Raw genomic sequence first — 26,340 nt, 5'->3', positions numbered from 1 at the left:
TGGTTCATCTGTACATTAATCAAGTAGGTCTATTCTGTTTGTTATACACTGTACACGTTTAAAATGGAAATGAAGAATGTCGGCATTCCAGTGTATCCCGAAAGCTTGAGGATAACAAAACACCCTGGCTCAAAGCTGGCGCTCTTCGAAAAGCGAGTTGCCACGTACGCTTTCTCTCAGATCACCGGTCTGCACCGGTTCAATAGCAATGAGCGTGTGCGCTTGGTATACAACACACGCCAAGACTCAGCATGCATGTACGTGCACGCATCGAGTGGTGCTCCACACCAACCCATAAAATACAGCTAGCCAACACGACGGCAACTCGAGAGAGCAGCTAGGGAGCGAACCACCCGGTACCGTACCCCACAATCATCGACGCATCCCCGGTGGTCCGCGGCAGTACGGTGTGTTAGTGTCCGATCTCCAGGCCCCACCATCACAGAACACTGCCTAGAGAGGCGAAGTTGTATGAGAAATGGCCCGTACGTTGTTAACATTTGGCAGTATTCTGTCTATTGCCATTATCTTGTTTGCAGTTCTATATAAACGGAACAACGATGATGAGCTCTCGAAGCGACTGCAAATTGTTCTTAACAACCTGCTACGAGCTGAGGAGAAGGTGAATCTCCACCCTCGAGCACGGGTAGCTGTCGGCTTCAGCCTCTGTCGCGACGCCTTCGCTAGAGGGGTGGATCTATTTCATCAGATGGGTGAAGAACCACCTCCAGAAGCAAGACACGTCGATGAGATTCGGTCTTCCAAAGATCTAGCCGAGATTTTTGCTTACTTCTTCTCACACGGAGCTGCTTCTGAGTAAGTACGAAATGCTGACGTAATGACTAATGTTTTCAATCCCAACGACAACGTCAAGTGCAGTCCACGAGCGATAGCAATCTCTGGCTCTGCAGCCACACACGGCATTCATGCACCACAAATTTTAAGATTCCCCTCGCGCCTCGAGCTCTGCGGGCGGGCTCCGGTCAAGGTCAAGTCTGTTGTTTTTGGTGCCTACCAAGAGAAATTCTTACAGAGAAATCATTGCACACTGTTTTTAGCTGTTGGATTTCTTTCACCACATCTACTCTGCAGTGCTAATTTTGTATTTGCAGGCCTACATATCAGAGACAATAGATAGCTGAGTGTGCATGATGTCTGCGTGCATGTTTAAATTACTCAATGAGCAAGTTTATTTCCTGGTCTAGCTCTCTACATTTGGATATAAATTCATTCCCTCTTTTGAGAGGGCGGATGGGCTGTTCTAGACCTGCAGCTGTACTGCTGCAGTACCCTGGGCCTAGGTTTTGTTGTTCCTGTAGATTTTCTGTTTAACAGCTAAACTGGCATTTAGGCCTACACTGTTTCCTTGACCGCAAGCCTTGTGTGTGAAATTAATTCTGTCATTCCTAAAGTTTTTAGATTATCAACATAATAGCCACTCCCACAAAATTTGCAATGTCAATAGGTACAAAACACCCCATCAAGAAAGACACCGTGCATCATGTGTGATGTGGCAATAATTGTGAGTGGTTTACAACCCCACGGCCCTCTGCACTTTTTACTTATTTTGATACACACCTGGGTCTTCTTGAATTAACAATTTGCAAAATTCATGACACAAAATCGTTCATTTATACATATGATATCTAAGAGTCAGAATTACAGTGCATCAAAAAGTTTTACCCATTCTCTCTCATTGACAAATATCTGTGATTAAGTATTTGTTTTGTTTTTTCAATCAGGAATCTCTTTTTTTTAATTGTTTATTTACACATGTAGGCCTATATCATTTTAATGTTGAAATAGTAGCATCAATCTTTATCATAGTGTAAGAAGGAAATGGATGTTACATGGGCAGTTATGTAGCATGAAACAATCAAAATTAAAGGTTTGATTGTCGAGAATTCATCTAAGTGTTCATGAAAAGTCATACAGGAGGTGAACTATAATGATGGCACAAGAAAGGGAGGCAGCTTGGATTGTCCAGTCACCTTGCTCCCTCTATCTCTTACCTGAATGTTTACGTATGTTATTCCATAGCAAACGTTATTACGACGGGAAAAATGTATACTGCGAAAGTAGATATTTTCACGCAACCATTTTTACCTGCTCGACCCAGCAAGAAGAGTTTCACTTGTTTTTAATACCGCAGAATCAAGGCAGTAAATACGGGAACATGGCATGCAAAAATATTAGCGTGCTATTATTTTTGTGCTAATTTCTGGTTGCACAAAATGCGCGAAAATTTCAACACCACGAAAATTTCCACTTTTACAGTATTTCATTGTTGCTTCTGTGGCTTATAGTTAATCTGAAGAAAAAAAAAACTTTTAATTTCATGGTAGGGACAATACTGTGATTTATTTTCATATTTGATGGAGCATGCTGGTATTGCTAATGGAAAGCTTTACTGAGAATCTTCATGCCTTTTTCTATCCCTTTTTTTTTTTTTTGGCAAATTTTCCATGACATAAACAAAAGTTTTCATACCTTTAGCATCCCACCTCCAACAAGCCAAGAAAAAAAAAAAGAAAGAAAAAATCTGATTGTGTGATATCCAGCCTTTTACCAGCCTTTAACCCGTTGAGGACGAGTCCCGAGTATACTCGGGCAGGTGTCTATGGGAAATGCGTGTTGTAGCAAAATCAAATCGTCCTAAACGGGTTAATGTCACAGGCATGATCACAACCTGGGGCAAGCATTTCTTCGACAGTAACAGTAATGTGCGTGGGATGGAGAATGTCTGGAACAGGTAAAATGCTGCATAGTGATTAGCTCTCCCAGGGCTGCAATCTCTTTAATTGAAATATCTCAGCCCAGACATTCCATCTTAAACAATCAGCTATTCTGGCTGCGGAGGCAAACGTGACCTTTTCGTGGTGAGACAATGATAAATGCTTGGTGGAGATAATTTTAGCTTGTTGTTTCTCTTGACGTTGTTCTGTAGAATTGTATGAAATGTTGAGTCCTTCATGCAAGTCTTGAAGTAATGAATTTTAAGATCTTTACTAGCATATAAGTGGGTTTTTTTTAAATCAAATTAAACTTTCTAAAGAATTTTCCCATACACAAACAATATACAACTGTAACTGTGCTGTTTCATATTGTAATCTAGCTCAACAATATAAAAAAGGTGTTGTAAGGTATTGATGGACATACCATTGGAGACAAATTTGCACGCAAGTTAACCAGTGGTGTCAAGAAAATCAGTCATGAAAAACACCTTACCATTGCTCTACCTGATATTAACCTTATAAGCATTTATACAACAGATGAAACTCCAAAGAGGTTAAAAAGTGTTGAACCACTTTAGGTTGAATACATACATTATGTCTCGTTGAAAAAAGAAAAGAAGAAGAAAACCTCAACAGCTTCATTTTATTGATTTCGGACGCATTATGAGAGAGCATCACACGTGGGCATGCTGGTTACATGTTTCTGCCATGGTTAGATTTAGAGCGGTCAATACAAGCTGTGTACTCAAGCAGTAACAATACAGATCAATGCTCTGGCTGTGTAGGGTCAGCTTTATATTCATGGAACCTAGGGTTTGGTCCAGGGTTTTGGGGTTTGTTTGTTTTTTTCCGTTGTGGAGTGTCTTGTGTTTGCTCTGTGTTATTTGGCATTTCAAAGAAATGGCTTTGTATTCCAAAGTCATTGTGAAGCAGGTTGTGAAGGAACATGTTGATCAGTATAGTGTTTATGTGCATGGCTTGTACCAGTACATAATTTGGCAAAGACCATAATGTGCCAAAAGAAGAACATTTAATGTAGATTATCTAAAAAGGGTAACTTTAGTATCAAAACAAGTTGCCATGGACATGGTTACTAACATTTATTCTTTTTTTTTTTTTTGTTCTTGTGGGTGGCAGATACACACTGTGATAATACAAATTCATGTGTGAACAGTGAGCTATAGATTTTTGGTTAGGCTTATTTTGGAAATACCATTGTGTTGTTGTTGTTGTTGTTTTTTGTTTTTTTCATACTGACACACTGGTATCACAAATCATACTATATATTTTGCGGTCACTATAAACTAGAAAGACTTACAAAATATTTACTGGAAAATACCATTTCATTATACTTATTTTTGTTTTCATTTGTCTGATATTGACACATTGTGGTACAATTTGTATTACAGATCACTCTAAATATTTTTCATTTACTATTTAAACCAGACAGACTTACAAAATCTTCACTCTAAAACAAGAGTTTATTACCAGCCCTCTCTTTCACCCAGTGTTAGCCAGTGATGAGCTTGAGTGCTAGTGTTAGAAGGATAGTTTTGGTTGATGATGATGATCCACAGCATTTGTATGGCACCATACAATTGTATATCTGTTATAGAAACATTCCAAGGCGCAGACTCCTTCAAGACAGTTAGCGATTGAATGTCCGGTGAAAAATGTGAGTTTTGAGTGAGGCTTTGAAGTGATCCAGTATGTCAATTTCACGGAGGAAAGATTGGAGTTCCATAGGCAAGGAGCAATAGAGGAAAATGCCGGTCTCCGTATCCCTTGAGATGTGTGATGGGCACCTGGAGAGTAAGGACAGATGAACGAAGGCCAGGGCGAGGCTGCCGTCGCTGGATTAGGGAAGACAGGTATCCTGGGGCCAGACCAGGAATGGCCTTAAAAGTGAGCAGTAAGATCTTGAAATCATTTCTGTTCTTGATGGGAAGCCAATGCAGCTCAGCCAGGACAGGGGTGATGTGATCGTACTTCCTCAGCCCGCTGAGCAAGCGTGCTGCTGCATTCTGTACTGCTTGAAGTCTGTTCAATGTGGCAGATGGAAGGCCAGCTAGAAGACTGTTACAAAAATCCAGTCTTGATGTTATGAGTGAATGAATGATGCTTTCTGCTGCCGTCCTTGTAAGGAGAGGTCCAATAGCTGCGATGCTACGAAGCTGGAAGTGAGCAGTCTGGCATACCTGCGAAACATGCCTATCCACCCTCATAGACTGGTCAAAGTAGACCCCAAGGTTACGGACTTTATCTGCAGGAGAGACAGACACATAGCCGACCTGAAAATCCATGGAGACAATCTTGTTTCTCATTTGTGGAGAAGAAATGATGGTTGAGACCTGCTTCAAGTTTCTGACATTTTGTGGTGAGATAATGAGAAACCTCATTTGAAATATGAAAGAGCATGTAGTTCCAAGAGGGATTCAGCATTTTGTATTTGATGAAAATTGGGTTTGAAATGGCTGAGATATCCAAAACAGAGCAATCCTTATAAAAGGTGGGACCCAACTTTTATCAGGATCGCTTTTATTTTGTTTTTGGATGTCTCAGCCATTCCAAAACCGATTTTCACTTAATAAACTTTGAATTCCTCTTAGAATGGTATGCTCTGTATTATTTTATAAGTGCTTTCTTGGTATCTCACAAAAAGTTGAATGCCCAGTCGTCATCCCCACCAATGCTATACCATTTCTTTGGTTTCTGTTTTTAACCCTTGGGAAGAGCATCTCTCTTCTTTGCAGTTAGTGCAGCATCTGTGACCAAGGGCCGCGATAAAAAGACAAGTTCTTTAAGTAAGAGGGATTCAGAACAAGGACTCTGGGTCGTGGTATTGTAGGGGGGGGGTGTTTTAATTGTGACAGTGAGTCAGCAAAAAAGCTGTCTTTTTCTTTCTGTCAGGTTTAATCGTAGAGCAGTCAGTCATGCGTGTGTAGTGCTCGGCATCAGGTGAGCTTTGAGTTTCAGTGGCACAGAAAATTTGGTGTATGAAGTTGTCATTGGGCAGATGTTTGCCATTGAAGAGTAGGGGTGAAGCAGGGACCTTCCTTGGTGAAGTGTGTGAATTTCTAGCAGGTCAGGAGGGAAAGATATGGAGCAGATAATGTTTTTCAAGATCTAGTGTTATACCAAGGAGGGACTAGGCGAGCCTACTACTTCCTTGGTTATACGAAGTTTATACTTCAGGAATGCAAAGTGTGCTTCTGGATTGTTCAAGACATTTTCATGTTCTAATAGCTGTACCATTAAAATGTCCTCTATGTCAAGTTGATTATCTTGTTGACACAGATGGTATTAAGACAATTATTACCTGCAGCAATCACACAGAAGAATACTGAACTTCATAGAAAGGCATTGTCAAGTGAAGGCCTGCACTACAGCCATTATACACTTGTACTTATATTTTATCGTGGTGCCAGCAGCTATTTGTGACCTTGAAAGCTCAAAGTCTTTTGTGGTTGCTTGGAGCACCTTAGAGAAATACATTTCCAAAGTCCACGGCTAAGCCTTTCAATCTTTTTGTTTGTGACTGCCACTAGAATGATTCTGTGATGACTATCAAGACAACGAGGGGTTTCAGACTTTGAGAAGAGCTTGTTTTTAGTCATGTCCCATGAAAGTGTACCTACATAAATTTGTTTGGAGTCGAGGAGTGCTCAGATACTGACATGAATCTTCTTGCTGACCAAGAAGTGCAAATGTGAAAACAAGTGCACACAGCAGCAGTGTCACAAACACCATGGCCCAGTCAGGCAAACATGCAACTCTTGATGTCCTAGGAGTGTTTAATAATTATGATAAGTGAGGAAAGCATACCTCAGCCAAAGTCGTTCATCATTATTCCTAACTTTGATTTCTAAAGATCCTTGTCAACTACAGTGGATACTGCATTAAAGTAAGCTTGAAATGAATCCCTGACCCATTTAGAGTGCAGTGGTAGTAAAATTTTAAAACTAAAAGAATACCAGCAACAAATAAAATACATGCACACAAAACTGGTCCCAGACCTGTAAATACTGCAATTTATCTGTAGACACATGTGCCCCCCAAAATATGAAATAAGCCACAGATTCTACATCTTTCATGTTTCATAAATCTGCTTGTTTCACTTTAGTTCTAATACACTGTACCTCCATCTTCAGTGTAATCTTATTTGGTGTATGATGCAAACACATGAATTTGTTGTATTTCTCATGCAAAACAACAACAACAACAACAACAACAACAAAAACTGATGTGAGTCCTTTCAGTGATCAGAGTACTGGTACCGGCAATATATGTATGATTATGAGAAATGAACTTTTCAAGCCTTTGTAGCCAGAGTCTCCATGCATTGTTGCATTGATTGCTGTGGTACATGGAAGCTTCTAAAGCTAGCATCATATGCCAGCCGGACAGACTTGTTCATTAGCATCAGTTTGTTTCAATCTAAATCCAATGAAGGCAAATGGACGGGAATCAATTAAATTTGCAGGCAGTAATTGCTGTTGATATCTGCCAGCACCAGAAAGTGCTGCCTGTGATAGACTGCTATCTGGCTGTTAAAACTCTACCTACAGTACAGCAAAAAATTTGTGACTTGAGTGTGAAGCTGAAGACCAGGGGCCCGTTGCATAAAAGTTACAATTATGGTAACTTTGCCATCCAATGGTAACTTCCATGGAATTCTTGATTTTGATTGGCTGATGAGTACTGTTGCCATGGTAGTTACCATTGGATGGCAAAGTTACCATAATTGTAACTTTTATGCAACGGGCCAATGACCATTTATAATATAATGATAATACATACAATTTCTACAGCCCCATTTTTTTTTTTCATTCTCAAGGCACTTTACAATAAAGCAATCAGATTGAAAATACATATACCATAAAAGAAGAAGAATACGAAAAAAAAGACATTTAGAAGATTTAGCAAAAATAATAAATCCCATCTCTTCTTCCTGAGTGCAGGTCCACTACCTGTAATGGAGACTGCAAAAGCTAACTGGAGTTCAAAAGATGAAACCGCACAGAAGGTAGCACACCAGCTCAGTAGCAAAGACTGGAATGTGACAGGTGTTGGACACACAGCTTCACCAAACCAGTTCAAGATCAATTTAAGAATTCCCATCCGATGGCACATCACTCTCGTTTCTTCCAATCACAGTCGAACCAAAATGGGATGGCATGAACTCAAACTACTTACTAATCTCACTAAGGCTACAAATATTGGCAACTATTAAATGCAACTGGAAAAAGAGTGCATTTAGGGTGGTGGTGCAGATTAAGAGGTGAATTAATACAGGCAAAACAATTTTGAGCCATCAAAGATGACTTGGAAAGAGAAGACACATGTAAAATTCTCTTCTGATCCAATCATAAGGGGAGGGAGGAATGATTGATTGGCTATCAATCTAAGAGGAGATGCTCTAGCAGTCATCATCAGATCTTCCTTTCTCTTTTACCAACTTGTACAGCTATTTCTATTTGTTTGTTGTTGTTGTTTTTTTTTAATGTGGTTTTCTTTTAGCTTTGCAGATGTCAAGCTGGGGATATCTTGAGCCTGGCTGCTAGCTGGGAGGCAGACACAAATTGGCAATTGCAATCTCAGCGTTGTGCTTGTTCCTTCTCCTTTTCTGTTTAAACCAGCAGAGTGGGGGGGGGGGGGGGATCTGCATTACTGGTACCTCATCATATTTGCATTATGTTGTGCGTGTTATTGATTGAATGCACTGTTTACACCATATGACACGTTGCCCTGAGAACCAAGTACTCCGGGAGTAATGTGCTAGAATGCGTCTCTGCCCAACCATGAAACTTTCTTCTTTTTTCAGCCACATACAAAATCAAATCAGAGATGATGGAAGGGGTGGGAGGGGGGTTGTATTAAAGTGTAGATGGGTTAGGGAAGAGTTGGATAAGAACAGTCTGAGGGGGCCCCTGCTGTCTCTGAAGAGTGATATTGAATTTTCGTGCCACGCAAGATTCAATTTAGTGGAAGTGAAATTCAATTGCAGGAGAGGGGACCTTCAAATACACACAACAACAAAAGAGAATAAGAACAACACCTCTGGAAGAGTACCGTAATGTTTGTCTTTGTTTTGTGTTCTAATCTGCCAGCTGTGAGAATATGTGAAGTTCACTATTCACAAAGTTTATCACCATGCATAGAGGCATGGTTTACAGACAGCAGCCACAGGAAATTTGAAAATAAAGTTGTGTCACTTGTTACCCTTAGTGTAGCAAAATTGAATTGTTTGACTGAAATCAGTATTTATTTTGTTGTGCTTTTTAAGAGAGGGTTTTACTTCTGTTCAAAATGAACATGGGGGAGGGGGCTTCCATAAAATCTAAACTTCATAATATTAATGTATTCACTTGAACTTGTGTGTCATCCATGTATTGATGCTGTGCAACAATGTAGACACTCATATCTTTTCTTCAAATTCATGAAATTCTTCTGTCGAGATGTTTTCATTTCAATTGATTGACAAATTGCCCTACATCGACGTAAATAAGCAATGGTCGATCAGTTGCAACTCACATCTTTTATAGGAAATATTATCAGTCTCTGGGTTGGATAGATTTTACAGAGGAATTCACAATTACTAGCCACAGCATCATTCGTGGTTTCACGTTCTTACTGGCAAAAAGCATCTAGACATTAGATTTTTTCAAAAATAAATCTTACATCTCCGTGGAGAATAGATGCATCAACAGTGATCTAAGGGTGCGGTGCGTTTATGCTAAGTACTTTTGGGGCCATGATCAGCAGCATTTTGAAATGTGATCAGTGCAAGACATGGTTGCGGCCTGACTCACTTAGATATATATCTATATAAACACCAAAAAAAAATCAAAATTCTGATTCATGATACTCAAAAAGGTGCAGTTATGATATGCAATTCATTCCGATTACCTCTATAGGGGAATCATAAACGCAGAACACATATAAAAGACATCTACACTATCTTCATCACAATGCCTTTCTGGTTCACATGAAAAGGCGCTGATGTGGGCATACTATCATTTATGAGATTTTAGAGACAAAGTCTGTATCAAACATTTTACCAAGTCTGTTTGATTCAGAACTTTATCATTTGTGTCTTCAGTGGCAATCAATGAAATGAGGATCCTGAACTTAGAATCAGAATTATTGTTCCTCTTGTATTACTGAATTTTTGATAGGAGCATATAGATGGATATTGAAGCTCTTTTTACAGAGTCATTGTCCTATCTTTACACAAAGACGTGTGTGGTTGCTGTCATGACTATGGCTGCGTTTATCATCTTTCCCCTGTTTAAACAGCTTTCAAAAGCCGTTTCCAAAGCCCTTTAGAAACGGCTTCCAAAATAGTTGCGATTATCAACTCTTCGCGAACACGATAACTGGCCTGTCACTGCACAGCTGCATTGCGCAATTCGACCCGAGGAGAAGAGGTCATATAAGGCGTGCATGGTTCGTAACTGCAATACAAAGCCGTTTCAAAACAGCTTTGCGTTTATCTCGCTTCAAAAGGCTTCTAGAAACAGGTTTCTGGAAACCTGTTTAGGAAACCTGTTTCGGAAAGCACAAATTTGTGGCTTTCGAAGAGGCTTTCCAGAAAGGCTTTCAAAACAGCTTTGCGTTTATCATCTCGTAAAAATTCCCTGAAAGCCGTTTGGAAAACCTGTTTCTGCCGAGAAAAAGAGTTGATAAATGCACCCTATGGCAGAAGATAACAGTGGTGATGATACATGTGCTGCAAAGGAATCTGATGCTTTGTTTTCTTGCTGTGCACTCGTGATGCTGTTTTGTTCTACCCATGCCTACGGGACACAAATTGTGGAGCAATTTTCTGCAATTGTGTGCACTCAATATTGGTTTCTCCAACAGATCTGTGCAGTCAAATGCAATCATGGGGAACTAATCTGCCCACAGGGTATTACATCAGCAGAAATTCTAGTCTCTGAAGATTCACGATTTTGTCATTCTGCTGGCAGCAATAAGACTTGTATGTTCAAATGCAGGGGGACTTTTTACAAGTGTATTTTGTGTCAGCAGCTTTTCACAGCATTTGCATTAGCAAACTACATAAACACTCTCTGGAATAATTGTGTTGCTATTTAAACGTAGACTAGAAAAGCACTGGTAGAGCTCAGAACTTTGCCAAGCAGCAAACTTCCACACATGCACGCATGCTGAAAATCACCCTTATGTCCCAATGATAAGAATCAAACACATGAAAATGAGCAATTCTTCATTCAGTTTGTTCACAAAATTTCACTAATTTCCACCCCGCCCCCTCAAATATTTGGGCACAGACAGAAAGTATTTGCTATAGGAAGACAAGCAAAAATGTATTACTCTTTTTACATACCAAGAAAAGGTCTGTGGAAAAATGTTCTCTGGAGAAGATGAAAAGTGGTGACTTTTTGCGCACAAATTAAGTGAAAAGCTATGCAATTTAATACCTACATCACACAGAGTTGCTAATTTGTCTTGATCCCTAAACTATTACAATTATAAACTTCTTGTGTTTAATTCTACCCAAATTTTCACTGATCTGCTTATATGATTATATTGTTAGCAACAGAAATGCCAAGTTTCTCAATTGGCTGGGAGTAAAAAAACTGCCATTTAGCAAAGCAACTGAAGGGGGTGTGGTGGAAAGGACCCCCCCCCCCCCCCATTGAGCTTGTTCATTTTGGAATTAGATATTAGAACAGTTTTGCACACACTTTCATATAATACAATTTTACTTGCATAATTCTCATCTATTCTTTACGGATATATGGTCCTGCAAGACATTTTTAGCATTTTAGTCAAGAGTGAATGAGTCTAAAATGTACATGTATGACTGACATGACATCAGCTGGCAGAATTTTTGGAGACCTCTTTGGATGATTTATTCAGAAAGGAAAATAGCTGTAAGATTTAGCCATGTAGGTATACTCTAGCCTTCAAAACAAATAAGGAAAAAATTTACATGGCTGAGATCTGCATAAAAGCGGGCTTCTCATTATTAAACTCTTTGTATGCCACGTTTGCATTCCCGACTCGGTTGACGGCGAGCCACGTTCGCATATTCTGCGAAATAGGGTGAGAGACTCACACCATAGGTGTGAGATTTAGTAGATTTGATACAAAGCAACATGATATCAGGATGGAATTTCCTGTTTAATCACTGAGGCAGTCTACTTTCTCGCCTTGTTGTTAAAGGGGTGGTATAGTAGTAGTTGAGATGAGGACTCAGCTTTTAACTTTGTGTGAGATACTTAGAAACCACTTTATGAAATGATCCAGAACATACAATTCTAAGAGGAATTTATAGTTTATTTGATGAAAATCGGGTTTGGAATAGCTGAGATATCCAGAAATACAGTAAAACAAAGCGATCTTACTAAGAGCAGGGTCCTACCTTTTAGTAGGATTGCTTTGTTTTGGATAACTCAGCCATTTCAAAACCAATTGTCAACAAATAAATGTTGAATTCCTCTTAGAATTATACCCTCTTCCATGTTTCATGAAAGGTTTTTCACTTTCTCAAAAAGTCAACATGAAAAAAACATTAGAAACCTGACACCCCATCTCAGCTGAAACTGTACTATCCATTTGAGGCAACAACAACTCCGGTTTTGGACTGGAGGCCAGGAAGCAAAAAAGAAAAAAGAAACGGATAAGAAATTTGTACAGGCAGGGCATCTATGCATGGGGTATGGAGCTGCCAATGTAATACTGCAAAGACTATTGGTTTCACCTCGTGAGGACCATTCAAGTGCTGCCCACGAAAACACAAAATAAAAGTTAACAAAACCCCTGCAGCTGAGAGTTCCGCTCCTCGTCCTGCAGGCTTAGGACAGACTGAAACTCATTTTGGATGCATGAACACATCTGATGTGTTGCCGCGGAGACGTGTCCGTACCCTCTTGTGACACCACAAAAGCCCATAACATTGTTGAGCCAGACAGGCAGCCGTCGTCAGTTCCGCTCTCCACCTCCCCCTCCTCCTGCTCCATCTCTCTCGTGATCTCTCTTTTGGAAGCAGGGGGGAGAACCTCATCCTCTCACCCCAGGCATCAATTTGGATGCAAATTTTGGAGATGGGCAAGAATCTGGAGAAGTGTTCTGATTTCAGTTTGTCGTGGCAATACATGCAGATGGCCCAATTATATGGGGTAAAACGGATGGCTCCTGGTTATTTGCCTTTAGGTGCGGCACTGAATGACTGGTGTGAATATCACCAAATATCTTGGCGGTGATGACTCTGTTTCAAATGTCACCATGTCATCTATCATTACATGACATTCAGTGAACACCAGGGAAGAGGTGTTTCAGGCAGTGACTGCTTATCCCGTCGATGACAAACTGATTTTGCTACAACACACATTTCCCATAGATACTTGCCCGAGTATACTTGGGACTCATCCTCAGCGGGTTAAGAGGTTTGGTTTGTTAAGTTTTTCATTTATCAGCAATAGCTTCTCTTCATAAATCTACTGAAGCTGTACCAAGGATATAATATTATTACGCATTATCTACGACAAATGTGGCTGATTCCCTTGTGCATGAATTCAATGCGTGTCATTGGACCAAAATGTCTACTCTGAGGGCCTCAAATAGTCGAAAGGACAAAACTCTGCATGCAAGATGACTGAGAGATAAATCAAAACTGTTTCTTCTGTACCTCTTCTCAGATATTGCTCATCATTTCATATTACTCTACTTTGATTCTGTTCATCTCATTCATAACAAAGTGCTGTGAAAGACAGTAAACCTTAGATTTGGTCTGCCTTTATCAACTTTTTAGCATGCAAATTGGTGGCAATCATCTCTCACTTCATATAGTTTTTTAACCAATTTTTCAAAGTTACCCATTCAGCTTTTTGCTTTGTTATTTGCTATTTAATACATGTGTAATTTTCCAGTTGATAAAGTAAAACAAAATTCAATCTTCAAAATGTTGGGGGTTTTTTTTACCAATCTTTATGAATATGTTCCTTGATCAGCGGAAGTTATATGTGGACCAACAACCTGTAGTGGCTGCTGTTGCCAGGATACTTTTCAGAATCCCTGTTGAAAAATGAATGGATCCATAAGGATTTAAAATTGATTGCATCCCCCATGGCAGCCATGCAATCACTTTCTGTCTTCCAATCATGCAAAATAGAACACACATTACTCCCCAGTGTGTCATAAATTGCCACAAAAGTGGCTATCTCTACCACACATGTGTGCAGGTGTCTCATTTTATAGTAGCCTGAATTATTGGCATAAAGTCCATTAGCTTGCCAAGTAGCCATGCTGAAAATGTCTGAGATAGCTTCAGATCAGCCATTTACTGCTCTTGCCCCAGTATCATGAATTATACTGCCTTACTTGTACATGTATACACATTGTACAGACAATCTTGTGTCTCGGCATCTGACTGGGTGTCATCTTAATCTTGTTTTATTTATCTGTGGTGTGTGGTACAGCACTGCAGAATGTATAGAAATTAAAGAACAGAAATGCTTTGGTGAACTGAGAGTTGTTACTGTGCACTCCCATTATAACAATATAACCATTTTGATATAACAAAAGAAAACTGCTGGTCCAGAGGACTTTGTTTTAATGGAAGTCCACTGTACCAAAGGAGAGAGAGAGAAAAAAGGGATAAACATAGTATAATGATCATGATCAACAAGTTGAGTGTTTCAGCCTTGGGAATTGTAATCTGATTGTAGACTTGCAGGGGGCAGCAGGGAAATGCATGAATCTCATCCTAGTGTGTTTTCCAAAACAGAATGCATTTATGATTATAATGATGATGATGATGATGCATACAGATTATATACATGTATCACACCGAGTTGAAGATTGTTGTAATGTTAGCCAGTTTTAACATACAAAATGAACCAGATGTTCACACTGAGTTACAAGTGTATTATCTGCCTCTTTTTGGGCCATGTGTTTGCACTCAGTGTACGTTGTCAGTGCCATGTCCTCAGCCAACACTCTCTCGCACAGTCATGACTGTGAGACTCTGATAGTTTAGATACCAATATCAATATGCACTGCTAATTTTGGATTTTAAGAGAATCACCTGCTTTATAATGATTCATAATTTGTTGTATAAATCCCTGGCATTGGAAGTAATCAGTGGAGTGTGTTGTTTGTTTGTTTGTTTGTTTGTTTGTTTGTTTATTATTACCAATCTTTTTTTTTCTTTTGAAGACTTAATAGTGAAATCCTGCATTTATATTATGCACTTTTGCTGATAGTGATTGATTTGTGCATTTACAGTAGTTTGTATATATATCCTGTAAAATGTTTGTTTATGCAAGGCCCCCATGGAGCCACCCTGTGAAAATAAGACAAATGATTAAGTGAATAAATAGATAAATAGATATATTGATAGATAGATGGATAGATGAATGGATAGATAGATAAATAAATAGAAGAAGATTCTGCAGGAGCCTTCCTGAATACTTCATTATCATTATCTCTTCATGTCTGAATAAGAAAATTAAAAAATCTCTGTGATTCAGGAATTATTTTTGCCCATTGAGATGAATGTACAGGTGTATTACACAAACTTTACTTCCTTTCTCTTGATTGGTGAATGTTGGCAGCCCAGAAATTGTGACCATCACCCTTTATAACTGCTTGTGTTTATTGTCCTGTCCCAACATACAGACGGTATGTCCACAACAAAGAGGTCTTTCGTCGTGCCGTGAAGCTAGCCCAGAGGCAGCCTGGCGCCATGTCGGCTGTCGGAGGCAATGCGGCGGTCATCGCTAACAGGCTGGCCATTGAGGGGTGTGATGTGCTGCTCGGCGGACGTGCCACACCCGACACCCTGACAAAGTTTCACCAGCATGTCAGAGGTACAGTACTATGAAAAGACCCATGTTATTTTTAAGGATGATGTTGCTGATGACAGTGTTTTTTTGTTTTTGTTTTTGTTTTTGTTTTTGTTTTTGTTTGTTTTTGTTTGTTTGTTTTTTGTTTTTTTTTAAATGAGCATGACAAGGATGAGGAGAGGAAGAGGAGGAGGTAGAGGAGGAGGATTTAGGGGAGGAAGAGGTTGATTTATTGAAGATGATGATGATGAAAAATGTAATGATCATTCTGCATCAATTTTCTTTCATCATTAGAATTTGTAATGAGAATCGCATGTCCTCTTCATGGTGCATTTTTATGTCAGAAGTGAAACCGGAACTCTAGCTTTTAGTTGGCATCGCATGCGTCAGCTTATTTGCTTGCATTTATTCTGTTGTGTTCTACTCTCTTCCAGAGCATACTCCCCCAAGGGATGTGTTTCAGGATTATCATCGGTGTCGTCTTGTTTTGTACGCTTTCCCTTTTCCATCAAATATATTAGCCAAATTGAAGAAAGAGAAAAGAGAGAAAGAGAATCCAAATTTTTCCAGCCTTTCCTTCCATTAATGTCATCCCCTGTTGACGAAAGAGTTGTTTGAAATATAGAAGAAGAAGCTGTTAAAAAATAAGAAAGATAACAAAAAGCTAGGCAACCCACATAAAGAATTTTCCAGGGACTGCCTTTTATTGCTCATGCATTTTTACTGAGATGTCATTATGGTTGTTGCTAAACCTAATGGAGCTTAGCCTGAGAAGCTGCAATTATGGTGGCGCCTCGGTACAATCCTTTCTCCCTCCCAAGAAAATCTTCGAAAGTCAGCTGGGTTTTGCCTTTATTCAATGCCTTTATTGTGGTAATTTGCTGAAGTTTTCCTCCAGAGTGTGTTGTGATGGACCCCTTTCACATTCTTAAATGAATTCAACTCTACAAAGGGCCTTTGTACACGTACCGAGTTTGCTTAGTTTGAAACACGATTACAAACATGATTGTAATTATGATTCAAATCATTTTCATTCACACCGCAGGAATTACTTTGCAGATTGTGTTATTTTTGAATTTCAGAGCGAGGAGGGAAGGTTTGGCTTCTTGCCAAGTTCCCATCAAACACTCTTTAGCCGTTTTTCTGCTGGAGTGATTGGAAGTTCACTGTAGTCTTCATCCGCGAAAACACGATTGGAGTTAAGTTATGTTCACACGCTAGTCTCGTTGCTCAATAGCGAAACGTGATTGAAAAACACCTCCGGATTGTCATTTGAAACATGATTGTAAATAAGTTTCAAATCACCCTCAGCGATTCCAGTTTCCATTCAGATGGCAAGTTTGCTTTTTGTGTTTCAAATTGAGCAATCTCAGTACGTGTGTATGCCTGGAAAGAGTAATCCAGAACTGTAGGATTATGTTTGTGGGTAAGTTTCATGTTTGGCTTAGCATGCAGATATTTCACGCCAATCACGGGAGCAATTGTCACAGGAGCAAATGTCTTGGAACCGTAGATACATGCAGCAGACACCAGAGCCAATTATGCATATTATGGTGGCATTTCTTTGAAGTCATATATATGTTTTGCTACAGAACTGTCTTCTGCTAAAGTTTGTTCATATTACACAGTAGTTCACGTTGTATCATTCTACTCATTCACCAAGCAGTCATGCCTTTGATGATCGCAAGGCAAAAAAAAAAACAAAAAAACTTTCATGATATGTAGGATTTGAATGTGGTCTGGCATTATTGGCTCTGCCACATACTTTCTCAGAATGGTGACTCCACTTTCAAACCAAATGTTGGATTTTACAGTAATAAAAAGTGCAGTATGTGCTGTGCATTTTGATAGGTCCTGCCATTCATTTTTTAGGTGTGAATGATAGTCATACTATTCCATCACATATGCCATGGTCTGCGCTGCAATAGAGAATATGTTGTACTAGTATTTTAGATCGTCATCATTTCCCAAGCAGTAGTTAGGTCAGTTACCTATGCTAAGCCTCTCTGTAGTATCTCACTGTAATAATTAAATGGTATAAAAGATAACCTGTAACTAATGTTGCCTTTAGAATCATTTTTCAGCTAGGACATCTTTCATTCCCAGCATTAAATCACTCTGATTAAGCACATTTGCTTGAAATGTAAAGCATGTTTTATTGCTTTCATCTTGCTTGACATCCAAATTGATCTCTGTAGTGCTAAGTTTTAGTTAAAATGCCTCTCTAGGTCACTTCTTGTAATGTTAGCATTATCTTTAAAAAACAGCATATGAATTCATATCAAATCTGCTGCTGGGCTTGAAATAAGACATACATTTTGAAGCAGTAAAAAAAATAAGAAGTTGATAGAAATCAAGCAATTACAGTTTCAAAAGAGTACATTCAGAGGCATGTGTATTTGATTCGTTCCTCTGTACCTACATATTTGGACATGCCCAACCATGAAATATCTTCTGAAGTTTGTAGTTTGCAGGCTACATTTCCATTCGTCATTTGGTTCTAAAGTCTTCTCATCAGATGCCTCTTTCATTTTGTGCTCCTGAATTCCAGCAGACTTTTCTTACTTTTTTGTGCTTCCGTAAAGTCATTTGATCCGCACCTCTCTGCAGCAGAATGCTCCCTTTCCAATCAGACTCTAATTTCAAATTGATGGGAGCTGAATTTGCCTCCTATTAGGAGGTAACAGCGGGCGATTAAGACAAGCGCTTCACTTATAAACTCTCTACCTGGCATTTTTACCCTTTGCCGGGCTCTTTCTGTCGCTGGCATTTTATCAAAGGCGGGAGAAGAAGAGAAAGTGCAGGGCAATAATATATCGGAAGATTGATGGGCCGGAAACACTCCACGGCTTCTGACGTGGCATAAAGGGCAGAGTGCGCAAATGTGGATTTGATGAGGTGGAAGAGCTCCGTAGAGAGAGAGAGAGAGAGAGGGAGAGAGAAATCCTTACCACAATTTCATTAGTTTTTGGATCCTTGATTGCACTGGGTTGACACTTTGTTTAGGTAGTCTGTCGCCTTAGTTTCTTTCTGAACAAGTCGGTGGCATGTTGGCCAATGGGAAATGCCCAAGATCTATATCCAGTTGTTGAGGTGGTCTTGTCAGGCATTTGATCTCTCAGTTTGAATGTTATTTATTTTTTTCATGGTGTGTGTGCTTGTCAGGGTGTCAAACATCTTTTACATGAAATGGTGAGGAAATGGGAGGTTGTGTAATGTTACAGTATATTTCTTCTCTGCCTGCTAGATGTGAGTGAGCTGGCAACGAAAAAGAAACAAAAAGATCTGAATTCAAGTCTTGGTTTTTCAAAGAGAGGCTCAAACATCTTTGATAAACAGTGGTATCAGTAATGTGCTTTGCCTTTCTAGTTTGCATGTCCATGCAAATTACTCATTAGGTCTGTCTGAGCAGATATTCATAATGAACTAGAAAAGCACTCTGAGAGCGCAGACCTCTGACAAGCAACTAATTTCCACCAATAATCCTGTTCTTCTATAAGAGATCAGTGATTTTCACCCATACACTGTATGTATGGTATGCTAAAAATCATCCAAATTCCCAAATATTGAAGGCTTTTGTTACATCATCAACCCTCAGCTGCGTGACGTGCCTCGCAGTAGAGCACGCACTTTAGTGTGCGTATGAAAACCTCAAAAATACACAGCTTGAACTCCCAAGGTAGGGTCAAGTTCATTGACCCTATCTGCCAATATATCGAATATCCTTCACAAAATCCATAAAAGTTTCCGGATTACTGCCAAAATTTTATCATCAGTTCTTGTGTCATTCTCAATCTTTCCTGCAAGTTTCATCCAAATCCGTTTGCAACTTTTTGAGTTATTTTGCACATGGACAATCAAACAAACAAACGGTCACGAAAGCATAACCTCCTCCCTTGGCGGAGGTAATAATCATCTGTCATCAGCTCCATCTGCTGTTGATACCAGTAACCTTTGTATGAAATTTCAGTGGGTTTTGTGGTCAGTAGCCTCTTGATGTGTGTAGCCCAGTAAGTGTCCCTTTATTCTAGAGTTTTGATTACAAGCCTGTGAATTTGAAGTGCAGTGCTATGTTTTCCAATGTCCGAAACCACAAACACACCTTGCTTGTTTAAACCTCTGATATTTATTTGTTTTTATTCATTATTCCATCGGTCATTGGTAGTTTGTTGTCCATGTCAACCCTCGCTCACCTCTTACTGACAGAATTCGGAGATGGGGTGTGTGTGTGGGGGGGGGGTCTTTTGGTCATGTGAGACTCCTGCTTGGGACATAAACAAGCAAGAGGTGTATGTGTATTCAGTGCTCTCATTAACCTCTTGCACCTTGTTTTCTTAACTTGCAAGATATGCAAGTTAAGATATGCAAGTCTTAGGTTGACAAGCATCTATGACAATGCAAAGTTAGTCAACTGCTAGAGCATTCACACTGTCCTTATTTTGAGCTTGCAGCCCTTATGTTCCTATAGGCTCCACTTTCATCAAAATACGCCAAGTTTCAAGCTAGCTTGAAGTTTAGCGGGCTCAGCATGAACCTATTACCAGTGTGACCAAAGAGGTGTTTTTATACCTCCATGGTGTGACCCAGCTATAGCTCTTCCCTTTAGATACCTGCCCTTCCCACCAGATTCCCCCTGGGACTGCCTCAGGTCTTCCAGAGAAAGATAAGTATCTTCTTAAGCTGCCAGTGTGTATTGACACTGACACCTCACATCAGATGCCCTCCTCTAGCTGAAATAGCAGACACCTACTGATAAACATCTCGGGTCAGAGATGCTCTCAACGTAAATCTCCCTCATCCCTCATCTTGTCATCCTCCTCCTCCTCCATCTCCTCCTCCTCTATCTCTCTGGGGTTTCAGACTGATAGAAAAGAACTCGTTTGTAGAGCCTAATTACATATTCTAATACATGCTTAACAATGTTTGAAAGTTACAGAGTGTTCAGACAAGGCAATGACTTGATTCAAATTTATACTGACAGCTAATGGCACAAACTCCATAGCCTGTATCGGATACAATGTACTCAAATATGCATAGACCTCTTGATACACTTACACTGTACATGCAATAGTATTTACACTGTGTGCACCCTTAACTCTGTTATCGACAACACTATTGAAAGCAAAGTTCCATGCAATCATGTTTAAGTAGTCGGACCCTCAGACTGTAATTGGGCCCAGAATTGAGCAAAACTTGATTAGAAAACACCTTCAGACCATGATCGACTAAGTATGGCACAAGATCTGTGTTTTGGAGAAAGGTGACTCAACTTGGTTTTCAAAGTGATGAAGTACTGAAATGATTTCTGAATGTGTGTAGTTTTTTTTTTACTACAAAGAAGTGTGAAACCCTTCTCTTTCTATCTCTTTCTCTCTCTGTCATGATCTATGGTAGCTTTTGTGAGATTCGATGCCTTGTTTCGCATGAGATATCGTCTTTTTTGACCTATCATAGTTTTTTCCCCCCATGGCATTGATTGCATGATATGGGCTAAGCCAGATCCTGTTGATGGCATTTTAAAGTGGATTTTGGTGTCACATGTCAGTGTAGTAGAAGCATAGCGAGAGTAGGGTTAGAATGTTTCCTGCATTGATGTAAAATATCTACAGAGAGCTTTTAGGAAGAGGCCTTTCTGCAAAAGTGTATACAACTGTAGATCTTAAGTGAGGGATATATTCAAGGGAGTGAGGGGGTGATAATCTTTCACTCGATAATTGTTAAATATAAGTGAGATACGCTCTGGTGGTGACAGGAGCCCTCAGGGTTGAGATCATGAACAGCTGCCTATAATTCATGGATAAAGAATGACAGATTATTAACTCCGGGAACAGAATTCCTGTTCAGGTCACAAAAAACCTAATGCAGACTGAGGCGTTACAGAATCAGACGCTGGCTGAAATCAAGAATACTGTAAACTTTAAGCCAACAATGTGATGATGTGCAAAATGAGATAGGATGGTATTTGCTATGCTCACTGTTTTCCTGATGCTGTGTCAAACATTTTCTGAGAAGCATATGAAATCCTTTTCTTCCCCAGATTACATGTATCTTTGCCTGGTAACCCAATGCTTGACATGAGAACATTTGAAGATAACACGTGTACCAGCGATGGAATATCAGCGGGACAGTTACCATGTGAATTAATGCTCTTTTTTTATACTCAATAGATACCCCAATTTTCTTTGTCCTTTTTTTTTTCCAATCTTGGTCAACTCACAGTTGTAGGTGACCCGGTGGAGGAGGATGATGTACATCTTATTTTGGAATACAAGACAGGAGAAAAATTTGGCAGATATACCTCACCAAGAGCGAACAGGTAACCAGCTTTGAAGAGATAGGAGTGTGATACATTCTATCTACTGCATCCCTAGGTTTTCTGAAAGTCCTTGACACACATGGTACGTCTAGGCAACTTTCGTTTTAAGGGAAATTCTGCACTTACATGTATCGCTTTGAAAATGGGAGTATATTAAGTCAAACAGAATAGTGAAAGTTTTGTTAAAATCAGATGAAGTTGCAGAATTCTAAAATTTAACATATTTTCACAAAACAATGCTATCAGTTATTACAATCACATGGCCTCACAGGCAGCACTCCAGGGCCCCGTTTCATAAAAGATGTTTGGATGTCAACTCTTGCTGGAATGACAACTTCCTATAGCAACAGCCAATCAGGAAGCTCCATTCATGACATTACCATGACAATTGACATTCCAGCAAGACTTGTTATCATATCAACTTTTTTATGAAATGGGGCCCAGTTCTGTTGTATACAAACCAGTATCTCTGGAAATAATTCGTTCAGTGTCATATAAGTCCTGTATTGTACAAATTCTTCATTGCTGAGTCATTCCACTTTTTTCTGGAACAATTTTGTAAGAAACATTTAAATGCTCCTTCTAGAATTCCTGTAAAAACATGAGATTTAATAAAGATGTTTGTGCTAGCCAATGTGAACATGGTTATGAGGAGGCCATGTCATCATAAATGCAATTAATTTGTAGGTATGAATACATTGCTTATTTTGTGGCCAACTGTAATGAATCACTCACTATTCTCTTATGTCTGATTTTCTCTAAATTTGTTAAAGTAGGCCAGAACTTGCAGTGGAATTTGCTAAAAGATGCTAATCACAAACTCACGATTTGATGTCACACCTAATCAACACATTGTCATGTTAGAAAACAGATGTGTGCAATACCTATGTTCCTTCGAGATTTGGGCTAATTTCTGCATTTTCAAGAAGAAATGTTGAGTATTCGGAAGACCACACTTTCTGTTTTTCTGCCATGGCACAACTGTGCTATCCTCATAACAGTTGACTCAGTTCACCCACCTTTGACGGATATCTTGTTGCTGTGCTTATTATAAATGTTCAACCCTGATTTATGCCTGTTGTGAATATAAACATGTACAGCATCATAAATTGTGACCCTGGATGTTCAGAGTACACAATTATGAATCTCATAAATCACTGATGCACTGATGAAGTTTGTTTCCTAGGGCAACTGCTGCCATGTTTCTTGCCCTTGTTTTCTTTTTATTATTCCCATTTCTCCCCCAAAACTGTCTTTTAGGTTCATCATACACAGTGATGTGTATAATCCTTTCTTGGAAGGACTTGAAGAATTCCAAGAAGAACTACTGAAATTTAACCCAAAAGCTGTGGTACTTGGTGGTCTGCAAATGATGGACAACTTTCCTTTCAAAAAAGGTACATATTTTTCTCTTCCAGGTTTCTGTTCTTGTCAATTCAGCATGAGCACCAAATCAGATCATAGTTATGTGCTACTATGAACTTTATAAAGAAGCAACTATAAAATTGTGACATATTTTTCTTTTTAGTTGTTAATTTTATGTCTGTCTGAAGCACAGGGGAAGTGCTGTAATCATTTTATTCATCTAGGTCAGGTAAACACGATTAAGACAATTCTATGGTGCTGTTGACCAAGAGAGCATAGTGTATGAATTTAGTGGGATTTAATGTTTAGTAGGGTTAGGCTGCGTTCACATAGAAGTATTCGGTATTCGCTATTCGCTATTCTGTATTCGGGCACCGAATACACCGCCGCCCGCACCGTCAACTCACCATCCCATGCAGTGAGGATTTCTTCCTCCTACATCCCAGCAAATCTTATTAACAATTTCTAAACTGCATCAGAATGTCAGTCTACATGCTTATTTTTGCTAAAGGGCAAATCCAGACCCAAAGTGTCATTATTTCATAAACGAGAGACGGTATACGCTGCAAGAAAATCGAACAAGCTCAATTCCCATTTTGCTATACTTTTCGCAGCTATTCGTACTTTCGAATAGTGCCCTCTTATGTGAACCGGTGTGAGAAAATCCTATCGTTCGATTCAAGCTATTCGCGTGCCCTCGAAAAACGAGCCCGAATACCCGAATAGTATACTTCTATGTGAACGCAGCCTTATGGGAATGAAACAAAGTGGTGAATGTACTGTTGACCTTGTGTGCACTGTAACTGTTCCATCACCTTAGCCCTTTACCCAGCATGCACCTCTTGTTTCAAACCTCCAGGTGAACGACCAGAGAGGCTTCAACTCCTGCAGGACATGCTGCGAAGCCTCCCAGCTACAACCCCAGTCCACCTGGAGCTAGCCTCCTTTGCTGAGGAGGAGATGATGCAGGAGCTGCTGGAATACATCTTCCTTTACTCCGACTCTCTTGGGATGAATGAGCAGGAGTTACCCAACCTTTTCAGCCTCCTGAATTATGGAAACATGAGCCTCGTCTCGGACCCCTACCCTCGTGTTGCCACCGTCCTGGACCAGATGCGCTCCGTCTATAGCACCCTCAAGGGGTTCCCTCGCACCCCTGGCCAGCGCCCCATCACCCGCATTCACGTTCACACGCTAGCCTTTCAGGCCATCCTCACTGTGGATGGGTCCATCTGGCGCAACACTATGTCGGCTGCTGCGAAGGCGTCATTGACCGCACACCGCCACGTCTGTGCCTCATCGGAAGTGGACATGGCCCGCTCGCGAATCATCATGGACGACTCCTTTTCCGTATCGAGGGAACAGGGCAGCCGCAAAATTCCGTTTCAAGAGGATCGGCCCGTTTCGTGTTGGAAGGAGGAAGACTATGAAATTTGTGTGGCCCCCGTCCTGGTGTGCACCAAGGTGTATCGAACTGCAGGGGGTGGGGACAATATTTCAGCAGCTGGCCTGTCTGTGCAGATTTAGGGGACTTGAGCAATAACATCTCAGCAGATGTGAACTCTCTATTCAGATTGAGGTATTTTTGTGAATAAGATATAATACTTGACATCTAATTTTCAACATTATTGTGCCATATTTTATGTTTGATCACTGATCTGTTGACTGTCATCTGCAATCATTGCACTCAAATTTCTATATAATTGTGATTCTTTACTCTGTGCAGAAATCAAGACATTGCAATATTGTGTGCTATGGCCGCTATACATACAGTGCCTGCCTTATTGCACTCGCTCAGCATTGCTTTCTTTCCGCTCTCAGTGCATTATAGTTACAAGTTTCAAAATGAGAATTTTGGAGTTCTCTGTTCAATTTCCTGTGAGAAAGAAATAGGAAATCCTACTAGGACTGTTTCCTAGTAAGTTGTTTGATATGTAATAACTGAGACTGGGAAGTGACAGTACGATGTTTCATGTAGTTTTCATCAAATTGTGTTAAAATTTGCGCCAGCTCCTTTCTATCGCTGCCTTACATTCTCTGACAGTTAGTAATATATGTCATGATAGATTAAGATCATGTTAAGATGATCAATAACAGTGCAGTAAATTCATTGCAAGTGAAATTTTTCCATTTTCATACAGACAACTCTTTGTAGAATTCATTCATCTTGAAAGTTGTTATTTTGTCGTACTATCATATTTCATTTGACTCTAATCACCATGTAAATTTGTAACTGCTTCACCCTTCAACCAACTGGACAGTCTCCTTGATAATTCAAGCAAATTCTGTGTAGTACACCTGAATGGATTTTCATATATTCGTTGACTAATATGTATTTTGATAATGACTTGTGGAGAAAAAAACAACGACAACAACATACTGTGTGCATCACCTTGTGTACTGCATCTCCTCTTTAAATGGAAAGAAAGTCTGTATTTTTACTTAAACATTTTTTCTCCCCATCACAATCTTACTTGTGAAATTGATGTGGAAAATAGTGGGTTTGATGGCTCTGCCTGTAGGGTGAGTGATATGTGAGTGACTGAAAGTGGAGATGTCTTCACTCATTTTTAGGAGAGTAATGAATTCAGGTTTGCGGAAGACAAATTTGTTGCTCATGTTTGTAGGTAAATGAAGACGAGAGGACAGAAAAAGAGCACCACAGAAACTCAGAGGGAAAGCAGACCCTTGCCGGAGTCCAGCGGGGGGAGCCTGGCCGAGAAGCCCCAGGAATTTGCGATAGACTCTGACAGGGATATGGCTGCCCCGTCAAGCGAGCAAAAGGGGATCACGGGACCAGAAGTGGCGCCACAACATGCTATCCAAGAAGCTATTGTGAACGCTCTTTGTTCCGAAGACACCAAGAACAAGCTTGTGAATGACATTGTGGATGCCATGGTTGAGCAGGTCACCCAGTCTGTGTATGAAGCTATCAAGCTTGACCTTGACGAACACAAAAAGCAAATGCGTGCACTCAAGGACAAAATAAACAATCTCCAACTGCAAGTGAAGACCATGGAACAAAAATGTGAGGAACAAGAGCAATACTCGAGGAGGAACTGCTTACGTTTTCACGGCATTCCCGAGACGACGAACGAGAACACCGATG

General features: G+C 39.9%; 1 protein-coding gene across 2 annotated transcripts; it reads left to right on the top strand.

The window, feature by feature from the left end:
* The first annotated feature begins 256 nt into the window (after positions 1-256).
* On the top strand, positions 257-25,001 carry LOC139714804 (ADP-dependent glucokinase-like). 2 transcript variants are annotated; one of them, XM_071626469.1, is made up of 5 exons: positions 257-622; positions 15,384-15,574; positions 21,770-21,866; positions 23,127-23,263; positions 24,091-25,001. In XM_071626469.1, exons 1-5 carry the CDS (start codon positions 561-563, stop codon positions 24,756-24,758), a joined length of 1,155 nt encoding a protein of 384 aa, XP_071482570.1. In that variant the 5' UTR covers positions 257-560; the 3' UTR covers positions 24,759-25,001. The 2 variants fall into 2 exon arrangements, with proteins under 2 accessions (XP_071482570.1, XP_071482564.1); XM_071626463.1 differs by having other exon boundaries at positions 257-816.
* Positions 25,002-26,340: the final 1,339 nt, after the last annotated feature.

This window comes from Diadema antillarum, unplaced genomic scaffold (assembly GCF_040938485.1).
Source record: "Diadema antillarum isolate AM-2024a unplaced genomic scaffold, OU_Dant_1.0 scf00000045, whole genome shotgun sequence".
NCBI classification, from domain to species: Eukaryota; Metazoa; Echinodermata; class Echinoidea; order Diadematoida; family Diadematidae; genus Diadema; species Diadema antillarum.
Note: the sequence above shows the minus strand (reverse complement) of the source record. Positions and strands in the feature narration are given on the sequence as shown.